Here is an 11,984-nt window from a genome sequence, read left to right on the forward strand (position 1 = left end):
CCAACTCCCCCCCCCGGGAGTGGGCCTAAGCCAGCAGGTGGTCATCCCCCGAGGGGTCCCAGACTACGAGAGGGCACAGGCCGTGCTGAGGGACCCCCCCACCACCACCAAGTGCACAAATTTTTGTGCACTGGGCCTCTAGTACAACATAAAATAAAATCTTATTAGGATAAAAACACTTTAAACTTTTCAAAACTGTTATTATTTCTGAAAAAAGAACCAGGAAGCCCTCCATTGGAAATAAGCTTTTAGAAATGTCTCTGGAACATACATATGTGATCTGGTTTATGCAAAATCCACCAGTACCATCTTCAGAATTTCCACAATAAACATAATAATGAATATTAACTTGTATATTTCAGGTTTAAAATTATTTGGGGTATAAATGATGCCAGTAAAAATTTGAAAGCTAGTTTTACTGTTTCCTTTTATGTTCACATTAGAGGTCCAATGTACTAAAATTCATGCAAGAGTAGGCCTTCCTTCCCCCGGCTGCTGGTACTAGCTTCCCTCCAGAACCCAGTACCTGGGCTGCTTCTCTCCTCCAGCTGTCTGCAGGCAGCCGGGACATGGGCTGACTTCCTTCTGGCCTCAGCTTCATCAGGAAGCACATCCAAAATGACCTCCAGAATATGTGTGGTCTAATTAGCATATTACCCTTTTATTATTATAGATAAGGAAATGAACATCCTCACCACAAGTCTCTGCATGAGGCAGTAACATGGAACTTGGCCACAGGGTTTGGTGAGGTGATCACTTTGAGAAGGGGTGTCTATTCACACAGAGTCACTGCACCCGAGTACCCACATAGAGATGTGTGAGCACAGCCAGACACCACGGTCAGGGGCGCAGTGTGGGCCTCTGGGCCACCCAGCAGTACCACAGGGAAGCCGGGCAGCAGCTTGTTCTCTCCCAGCCAGCCTTGCAGGCTGGCTCCTGTGTGAACCCAAGGGAAGCCCCAACAGCCCCTGTAGTCCCAGTGGCTGGGAGAGGCTGCACAGCTGTGGGGCAGGCTCCTTGTGGATGCCAGCACCTGAGCACAGGGGGCTTCCCTGGAGCATGAGCCCTGGTGTCCCAGGTAGCAGGGGGAGAGGGACTTTGGTGGACACCCTGCATTCTCACCAGACTGCTGTCCCTATCACCCCTACCCTGAAGTAGCTTGCAAGAGGTCTCAGAGCATCACTGCCACCTGGTGGTCAGTGCACATCATGGCAAGTGATGAAACTTCCACTCTCCCAGTTGAACTCCCCAGCGGATAATTTCCATATTAGGCTTTTACATATATACTAGAGGCTTGGTGCACTAAATTCTGACCTGCACCCTCTCCAATCCAGAACCTCTCAGGGGATGTCCGACTGCCAGTTTATGCCCACACTTTTAACAGATGACAGCTCCGTTGTTTCTTTTCATACTTAAACCCATTGTAATTAGTAGGTATTCAAAAGTGTGTATACATTTTGTGGGGGCATTCTGTACATCTCTAGTCATGGTGAAAGGAACCAACAGCAGGTTTGGAACCCCCAGGCAGGGAACCTCACTCACTCCCTGCATATCTCCCCACTCTGCTTCTGACCTTTGTGGGCAGCAGGAGAATCAATGTTTTCTCTCATTAACTTGGAAAAGCATGTCCTGTCACCCACTGCCCTGCAGGAGTGAGCTAGGCCCCAAGCAAGCGAGGTTCAGTCAGGGCAGCCTTCGCTCATGGGTGCTGGCACCCAAAGTGCCGGATAATTTCCATATTAGGCTTTTACATATAGAGGCTTGGTGCACAAAATTCTGACCTGCACCCTCTCCAATCCAGAACCTCTCGGGGGATGTCCAACTGCCAGTTTATGCCTACACTTTTAACAGATTACAGCTCCGTTGTTTCTTTTCATACTTAAACCCATTGTAATTAGTAGGTATTCAAAAGTGTGTATACATTTTGTGGGGGCATTCTGTACATCTCTAGTCATGGTGAAAGGAACCAACAGCAGGTTTGGAACCCCCAGGCAGGGAACCTCACTCACTCCCTGCATATCTCCCCACTCTGCTTCTGACCTTTGTGGGCAGCAGGAGAATCAATGTTTTCTCTCATTAACTTGGAAAAGCATGTCCTGTCACCCACTGCCCTGCAGGAGTGAGCTAGGCCCCAAGCAAGCGAGGTTCAGTCAGGACAGGCTTCGTTCATGGGTCCTGGCACCCAGAGTGCACATTCCTCCTCTGCAGTCGCCCCGACTCTCCCACCGTTTCACTGAGCGGACGAACCTCCTCGCCTCCTCTGGGTTCCTGATCTGGAACACTGAGCGAAGGCACCTCAGCGAGGGCCACGCCAAGCCCACCAGGTGTGTCTGTCCACACCCGCTCCCACCTCAGCACCTGCATTAGCCCCACGGAGGCAATCTCATCACCACACTAGACTACACGGGAACAGGGTGTCACCGCTCTGCCCTCTCACTGTCATATCACAGAGTGATCACCCTGAGCACCCAGACACGCTCCAAAGGACTTGAGCGTGCCAGAGGGGACGTGTGCAGGTTGTGTCAACCCTGTAGGTATGACAGGGTTGAGGGAAGTGTAGCGGAGGACAGGGGAAACGTGCGAGCACTGTGGTCCAGGCACACATGGGTGACGGTGCGCTGGGGGACATTCACACACAAGCAGGGGGAAGGGGGAAGATGATGTGCGCACAGGAGGCGTGTGCCTGTGCAGGTCCGCAAACCCACGCAGCATGGCCAGGAGGATGTGAACCTGGCCTGCCACAGTGAATGTCCCTGCAATTGCGTACCTTGGGGGCCAGGAGGCTGCACGGGGATGAGCCAGCGGCGACGGGGAGGGCGAGGGCGGCCTGCTGAGAGAGCTCCACAGATGATCAGCACGCCTTCAGTCACAGGGGCCGCTGCCACCGCAGCTGCCTCGTCGTCAGTGGGCCCTGTGCCACCTCTGTGGCTGGGGTCCTCCCAGGCCCTCGGTGTGCAGGAAGCCAGGCTGCCCACCCCGATGTCTGCGGTGCCACCCGCCTCCTCTGTGGCCAGTTCTCTCCGAGGGCAGGATCTTCCCACAGGCCTCACCAGAAACAGCTTGGGGAGGGCGCCTCAGGTTCGGTGGGGGTGTGGCATGGAGGTGGTGCCTGTGCTTCAGTTAACTTACACAATATGTTTTATACCATAGCAAGTGGCGATGGCTATGAGAGGTACCAAGAGGAGCCTGTGGGCTGAGCTGAAGCAGCGCCTGCGGGCCATCAGGAGCACTCACAGCTGCCACCACTGGGCCTCACCTCCCCCGCCCGTCCCAGCCCTGGGCAAGTGGCAGCGGCCATTGGGACCACTCACAGCCGCCGCCATCATGATTTAGACAGGAAAAGAGAGAGAGTAATAGGAATATCTCTGATCAGAGGGAATCATGGAACACCTGGCTCCTGCATCACCCCGATGTCTGCGGTGCCACCCGCCTCCTCTGTGGCCAGTTCTCTCCGAGGGCAGGATCTTCCCACAGGCCTCACCAGAAACAGCTTGGGGAGGGCGCCTCAGGTTCGGTGGGGGTGTGGCGTGGAGGTGGTGCCTGTGCTTCAGTTAACTTACACAATGTGTTTTATACCATAGCATGTGGCGATGGCTATGAGAGGTGCCAAGAGGAGCCTGTGGGCTGAGCTGAAGCAGCGCCTGCGGGCCATCAGGAGCACTCACAGCTGCCACCACTGGGCCTCACCTCCCCCGCCCGTCCCAGCCCTGGGCAAGTGGCAGCGGCCATTGGGACCACTCACAGCCTCCGCCATCATGATTTAGACAGGAAAAGAGAGAGAGTAATAGGAATATCACTGATCAGAGGGAATCATGGAACACCTGGCTCCTGCATGCCCCACACTGGAGATTGAGTCCACAACCAGGGTCTGTGCCCTGACCAGGAATTGCACCTTGACCTTGTGGTTCATAGGTCAAAGCTAAACCACCGAGGAATGCCAGCCAGCACTTTCTCACATTTTCTACAGTGTAAGGTTTCCTCCACTATAAACGTCTCTGTTATTCAGTAAATTTTGAGCGCTTGCACATGCTCTAAATTAGTAAGGTCTCTCTTTAGTATGAAAGTCTCTCATGTACAGTAATACAAAAATGCCTTTTAAAGACTTTTCTACACTTTTCACATTCAGAAAGCTTCTTCCCATTTAAAATTCTGTGATGTTCAGCAAGTTCTCACTGCTGGTAAAGGATTTATTACTCTCCTCACATCTTTAATATTTCTCTCCAGTATGGACTCTCTGATGTGCCAAGAGGTTTGAAGCGTTGCCAAAGGATTTGCCACATTTTCCACACATATAAGGCTTCTCTCCAGTATGAACTCTTTGATGGTAAATAAGGGCTGAGGAATGCCTGTAGGCTTTGCCACACTCTCCACATTTATAAGGCTTCTCTCCAGTGTGAACTCTCTGATGCGTGGTAAGGTTTGAGGACCAGCTAAAGGCTTTGCCACATTCTCTACATTTATAAGGCTTCTCACCAGTATGAATTCTCTGATGTGCAGTAAGAATTGAGGCCCGGCTAAAGACTTTGCCACATTGTCTACATTCATGATGCTTCTCTCCAGTATGAGTTTTCTGATGGTCAGTAAGAGTTTGGGATTGCCAGAAGGCTTTGCCACATTCTCTACATTTATAAGGCCTCTCTCCAGTATGAACTCTGTGATGATAACTAAGGGATGAAGACTGCCTAAAGGCTTTGCCACATTCTTTACATTTATAAAGCTTCTCTCCAGTATGAACCCTATGATGTCTAATAAGGGAAGATGAATCGCTAAAGGCTTTGCCACATTCTATACATTTGTAAGGTTTCTCTCCAGTATGAACTTTCTGATGTCGAATCATGTTTGAGGCATGGAGGAATGCTTTACCACATTCTCTACATTTATAAGGTTTATCTTCAGTATGAACACCTTGATGATTAGTAAGACCTGCATGGCTGGTAAAGGATTTGCCATATTCTTTACATTTATAAGGTTTCTCTCCAGTGTGAATTTTCTGATGATTACTAAGGGTTGAGGGCCAGCTAAAGGCTTGGTCACATTCTCTACATTTATACAGCTTCTCTCCAGTATGAACTCTCTGATGTCGATTAAGGGTTGCGGACATACTGAACGCTTTGCCACATTCTGTACATTTATAAGGCTTCTCTCCAGTATGAACACTCTGATGACGATTAAGGGAGGAGGATTGGTTAAAGGCTTTGCCACATTCTATACATTTGTAAGGTTTCTCTCCAGTGTGCACTTTCTGATGTCGAATCATGTTTGAGATGTGGAGGAATCCTTTACCACATTCTCTACATTTATAAGGCTTATCTTCAGTATGAACACTGTGATGATTACTAAGAATTGCATGGCTGTTAAAGAATTTGCCACATTCCCTATATTTATAAGGGTTCTCTCCAGTGTGAATTCTCAGATGAATATTAAGGGTTGAGGGCCGGCTAAAGACTTTGCCACACTCTGAACATTTATAAGACTTTTCTTCTGTATGAATTCTATGATGTTGATTATGTCTTGAGGACTGACTAAAGCCTTTTCCATTTTCCCCCAGTTTGTGAAATTTTGCTATAGTATGATTTCCTTCCTTATGTACAATAAGAGATGAATGACATTTAAAGGCTTTGCCATATGCTTTACATTTGTAACTCTTCTCTGCAGTGTGAATTTTCTGATTTAGAGTAAAACTTGAAGGCCAATTAGATGTTTTACCAGAATCTTTACATTGATAAGGTTTTTCTCCACTATGGATTTTTTCCATTATATTTAGATTGAATATTTGACTGAAGACTCTCCCACATGGATTCCATTTGTAAGCCTCCTCCCCAGAATGAATATTCTCCTGTTCAACGTAATTTGAAGACTGCTGAAAAGACTGGACACATTTACTTCCATTGTGTGTCTTCTCCACAATAGGAATAACCTGATGTATATTGTGATTGGACATTTGGTCAAAGACATTTCCACTTTTATAATGGCCCTCTGCAAGCTCACTTCTCCAATGATTAAAATATGACTTTTGCTTAAACTTTTTCCAATGTTCAATCCATTGATAGCTGCTATTTCCATTATGTGTATGCTGGTAATAATGGGAGATAGAAAGACGTTTAGTAACAGTTATAATTTCATTACACATGTACATTTGGTTCATAAGAACAATCCTGTGATATTCATTAAACCAAGATGGTTGTATAGAAAAAGCTTTCCTAATTTATCAAAATTATAGACAAAAAATAAATACTAGTACAAAACATTAATTGTCAGAGGAAGAAGAATGACTCCTTGTTTAAAAGACTGCCAAACTGCCCAGCCAGCATGGATCAGTGGTTGAGCTTCAATGTATGAACAAGTAGGTCATGGTTCTGTTCCAGTTCAGGGCACATGCCCCAGTTCCAGGACCAGTCCACAGTGGGAGGCATGGAGGAGGCAGACAATGAATGATTCTCTCATCACTGATGTTTTCCTCTCTCTCTTCCTCTCCCTTACTCTCTAAAATCAATAAAAATATATTTTTTAAATAAAAAATATCATAAAAGATTGCTAAATTGAGCACATTTTAATTTTATGGATACAGAATAAATCTATACATTTTAGAAGTGATTGAAGGAAAATTTAATACCACCGTATACTTTAAACAATTCAAATGATTATTTACACTACAGACTATGTGAATTCCTAGTTTATCCCGATTCCCTTTCCAAGAATGCATAACAGTTAATGTTGTTTTCGACCATCACGTGCAGAAACACACTGATTTTCCAATGTAACTGACTTTAAATTGGGAGGTTCCCCTAATGCGTAATACACTTGACCTCTATAGGTAACAAGAAATTTATTGATAACTTGCAGATTAGTTCTGTTTATATTAAAATCCTCCCTTCTCATCCCACTCTTTCTGAAATTCCAAGGCTTTCATTAAGTGTACATTATCAAAACCACACCTTTTATATCTTACCAGTATTATTTCAGAGAATAAATCTTGTATTCCGGGCTTAGGCATAAAGGCCTGGTCATCTTCAGATGACATAGCTGAAAAAAAAAACAAATTTTCAGTTTTGACAATCAGGTGAGTGCACTTTGAAGTTAACAGCAAGTATTGACCAAATGACAATTTTGAGTACTCCAAGAGTCAGTGAAGGATTCAAAGAAAGCTCAATATAGGTACAATGAAGAAAACTCACATCAAAGAGGAAGAAAGAGTTGCTTACATTTGCCAATGATACCTGCTCAAACCCCCTGGCACACAACGACAATATTATAAAAACACTCCCAATTCCCAGTTTCTTCGCTGCAAAGAGAGAGAGAGAGGAGTGAAGTGGGTGCTCAGTGATCTCCCTGTTTTGAAGCATCGTGAAGAACATGTGTCTGTTGTTCATGACACAGAGTGCGAACAGAATGGCAGTATATGTGAGTGACCTGCAGTGGCTGCTACAAAGAAACAATGAGAAAGTGTTCAAGCACCACAAAGACTACAGGACTAAAGATGTATATCAAGTCTGAAAAGATACCGTGGGCCTGAGAAAGAAACAGAGAATAATTCAACTGGGAAATTAAACAGACAATAGAATCTAGAATACAGATCCTGAAAACAGTGTTGACTGAATGTAGGATTGTTCCACTGATGGTTATTATTGTTTCCTCCTATAGAAAGCATGTTCAAAAGCCTGCTTGTTTACAATTCTGGAATCTCAACAAATGATATCAAGTCATGCAAAGAAACAAAAAGTATACTGTCAGAAATACAAAATAAAAGTAATCAAACGTGCACTACATTAATGGGAATATATTAATTACCTGAAAAAGAATAGAACTAAATATCTTAAAGCTAAAAAGGAGAAATAAAATGACAATAATATCACTAAAATATTATGTAATTAAAGTAAAAATACAATGAGAAAGTATTTTATAAACACCACACCAAAAAGGGGAAATTGAAAAACATAATACCCGAATTAAAAAATACAATAGAATCATTAATGAAAGATGTGTTTAACTTAAAACATCAAAGAATTTGCCTGGAAGTGGTGCCTCAGTGGTTGAGCTTCAATCTATGAACCAGGTGGTCACGCTTTAGTTCCAGGTCAGGGCAAGGCCTTGGTTGAAGGCTCAATCCCCGATCATTCAGGAGGCAGCTGATCAATGATGCTTTCTCTTCGTTGATGTTTCTCTCTCTTTCTCCCTCTCCCTTCCTGTCTTAAATCAATAAAGATACATTTTAAAAATAATAATTAAATGATGAATTTGTACATAAATCATTAAAATTTTGATTCTGAAAAGCCAATAAACATGTGGAAATATGAAGAGAATTTAAGGAACTCCTAAGACACTAACAAGGCATTTCCCCAAACCTGAATAGGAAACTCATTGTGGCTGCCAGACAGTTAAAGGGCATCTTAATCTACATGTTATTGCCTCCTACTGGCCAAACACCTGAACAGCCGTAGGCTACTCCCCCATTCTGACAATGGACTCTGTACCCTTTGAAATCTTACCCTTTGAAGTGTATTATCTCCACCTTGCCTTAGGACAAATTGTGTTAATAAAAGCAAGGGTACTCGACAAGGAGGCTCTCTTCAGTTCCTTTAGCTGAAGGTCCTCTGACCCCGAATGCCTTTCAACTCGTCTCCGGACTCTTTATTAGTCTCTGGATTTCTATGTCATCTACGCGCAGCCCCTTTTCCAGATTCCTGAACCTTTCTTGATGCCGGGACATGAACCCCAGCAGACACCAGTAAGTTGGAAAACACATTCCATGAGTCTAGTTTGCAATGCTAACAGTATCAGCTGTCATTAGTACACAAAGTGACCAAAACCTTCAAAGTAATCCCTATCAAAGTCTCAGTGACACTTTTGGTGGAAATAGAAAAGCTCTTACTAAAAGTAATGTGAATGTCACAGGACTCCATGTAACAAAAGAATTGTGAAAAGAATGTATGGCAAGCCCTAACTGGTTTGGCTCAGTGGATAGAGAGTCAGCCTACGGACTGAAGGGGTCCAAGTTCAATTCCAGTCAAGGGCACATGTCCAGGTTGCGGGCTTGATCCCCAGTGGGGGGTGTGCAGGAGGCAGCCGATCAATGATTCTCTCTCATCGTTGATGTTTCTCTCTCTCTCTCCCTCTCTCTTCCTGTCTGAAATCAATAACAATATATTTTTTAAAAAAACAAATGACCCACTTAATATGGGCAAAGACAGATGTTTCTCCAATGGAGATATAAAAATGGCCAATAAGCACATGAGAACATGCTCAATAGCATTATATTCAAGGAAATGCAAATCAATACCACAATGAGAAATCACTCCTCATTGACTAGGATGGCTAGAATAAAAAATAGTCAGATAAGTATTGCTGTATTTTGTGGAAGAGCCGGTATTTTGTGGAAGAGCCACACTCAAGGGACCAAAGAGCCGCATGTGGCTCGCGAGCCGCAGTTTGCCAACCACTGGAGTGGACATAGCATTGCCCTGCAGACTGAAGGTCCCAGGTTTGCATCTGGTGAAGGACGCAGGTGGAGGTTGTGGGCTCGGTCCCCAGTGTGGGGTGCGCAGGAGGCAGCCTATCAATGGTTCTCTCTCATCATTGATGTTTCTATCTCCCTCTCCCTTTCCCTTCTCTCTGAAATCCATAAAAATATATTTAAAAAAATAAAAAAGAATGTATGAAATTGAAGGCTTCAGGCTTCCTAATATTAAAACATACTTCAAAACTTCTGCTATCAAAAAAACTATAATACAGCCCTACCCGGTTTGGCTCAGTGGATAGAGCACCTTCCTGTGAACTGAAAGGTCCTGGGTTCAATTCCTCTCAAGGGCACAGGCCAGGGTTGTGGGCTTGATCCCCGGTAGGGGACGTGCAAGAGGCAGCTTATCAATGATTCTCTCTTATCATTGATGTTTCTAACTATCTGTCCTTCTCCATTTCTCTCTCAAATCAATAAAAAAATAAAAAATTATAAACACTCAAACAAAAACCTGTGATACAAACATTAAGGCAGAGGGAAATAATGAAGCAAGGCAGAATAAAAGGCCGACATAGAAATCCTCGTGGATAGGATCTAAAGATCTTCACCAAGGGTGCCTAAAACACAGATCAGAAAAGGACATTCTCACCATGCCCAAGTAGCCCAGTTGTTTAGAGTGTGGTCTTCATACCAAAACACTGTAGATTTAATCTTTGCTCAGGGCACAGTAAAAACTCACCAATGAATGCATAACTAAGTGGGGAAATGAATGTATATCTCAAAGTCTCTCTCTCTCACCCCCCCCCCCAACCCCCAAGTTGCTCTCTTCCTCTAAAATCAATAAAAATAAAATACAAAGTAGTGCTGGCTGTCATTAAATAAGAACTCAATAAATGAACTACACAAGCAATGACCTTAAATTGGAATGCTAACAGTATAAGCTATCACAAGTACCCAAGGTTGACATAAACATTCAAAGCAGTCACTATCCACGTCCCAATGACACTTTTCACAAAATTAGCAAACCTCATCCTAAAATTAATGACACAGGACACCAGGGAACCAAAACAAACATGGAAGAGACAGTAAAACCTTAAAGGCATCATGCTTCCTGATTTAAAAAAATATTTCAAAACTGGTGTGATCCAAAAGTACCATCTACACATTAAGACACAGGTAAATAGAGGGGCACGGTAGGCCCTGGCCAGTGCGGCTCAGGGTTAGAGTATCATTCTGTACACTTAAGGGTGGCGGGTTCAATTCCCCTTAAAGGGCACATACCTCGGTTACAAATTCCCACCCCACTTGCGTTGAAGTAGGAACAGAAGGGGACCAGCTGACATGTCTCTCTCACATCAATGTTTCCCTCTCTGTCCTCTGTCCTTACTCCCACCCTTCCACTCTCTGTGAAAAGCAATGGAAAAAATGTCCTCATGTGAGGATTAACAACTACAAAAAAGAAGCACTGTAGGATAAAGAGCCTACTTACAACTTCTCACGCATGAGGTAAAATAATCTTCTACAAGGGTACCTACATCACGAAAGGATATTCTCACATATGTGAATAGTGTTGAGATACTCAGATGTCTACGGGTAAAAGAATGAGTGAAGTTGGGCTGTTATTAAACACCACATACAAATATTAAACCAAAATGGATAAAAGATTGAAACATAAAGCTAATAATAACTCAATCTATTAAATGACGAATTACAGAAAAGTTTTTGTTTTTCTTTTAAATACATTTTTATTGCTTTCAGAGAGGAAGGGAGAGGGAAAGACAGACAGAAACATTAAGAGAGATTCATTGATTGGCTGTCTCCTGCATGGCCCCTACTGGTGGTCGAGCCTGCAACTTGGCCTTGTGCCCTTGATTGGAATCGAACCCTGGACCCTTTTGTCCACAGGTTGACACTCTACCCACTGAGCCAATCTGGCTAGGCCCGTGATTGGCAAACTGCGGCTCGCGAGCCACATGCGGCTCTTTGGCCCCTTGAGTGTGGCTCTTCCTAAGCCTTAGGAGTACCCTAATTAAGTTAATAAAAATGTACCTACCTATATAGTTTAAGTTTAAAAAATTTGGCTCTCAAAAGAAATTTCAATCATTGTACTGTTGATATTTGGCTCTGTTGACTAATGAGTTTGCCAACCACTGGGCTAGGCCATATAGAAAAGTTTCTATGACATTTGATTTTTTATTGTAGCACTAAGAGGAAAGGTAAACAAAACAAAATAGTCAAAAGGCATTATACCCCATATAAATATAACTTCCAATAAAGCAAATTGTCAGTGCGTTCAAAATACAAGCTGTGGCATGGGAAAATATTTCTACGAAGCAAATTATCTGATAAGTAGTTAATATCCAGAATATATAACGACCTTTTAAAAATCAACATGAGCCCTAACCGGTTTGGCTCAGTGGATGGAGCGTGGGCCTGTGGACTGAAGGGTCCCAGGTTCGATTCCGGTCAAGGGCATGTACCTTGGTTGCGGGCACATCCCCAGTGGGGAGTGTACAGGAGGCAGCTGATC

At 44.0% G+C, this 11,984-nt stretch overlaps 1 protein-coding gene and 1 pseudogene across 1 annotated transcript in view; both read right to left on the reverse strand.

Annotated features, from left to right (window-relative positions):
* Positions 1-3,397, reverse strand: part of LOC102251661 — a 28,579-nt pseudogene extending 25,182 nt beyond the window's left edge.
* A 359-nt stretch (positions 3,398-3,756) lies between these two features.
* LOC102252255 (zinc finger protein 420-like) overlaps positions 3,757-11,984 on the reverse strand; it is a 254,464-nt gene continuing 246,236 nt past the window's right edge. Inside the window, exons 15-16 of the mRNA XM_014534314.1 lie at positions 6,950-7,023; positions 3,757-6,073 (exon numbers count right to left, since the gene is read on the reverse strand). Coding sequence (XP_014389800.1) covers positions 4,208-6,073; positions 6,950-7,023 — 1,940 coding nt within the window. The 3' untranslated portion in view covers positions 3,757-4,207. The remainder of the gene's footprint in view (positions 6,074-6,949; positions 7,024-11,984) is intronic.

The sequence above is a fragment of the Myotis brandtii genome, unplaced genomic scaffold, assembly GCF_000412655.1.
Source record: "Myotis brandtii unplaced genomic scaffold, ASM41265v1 scaffold1289, whole genome shotgun sequence".
Taxonomy (NCBI): Eukaryota; Metazoa; Chordata; class Mammalia; order Chiroptera; family Vespertilionidae; genus Myotis; species Myotis brandtii.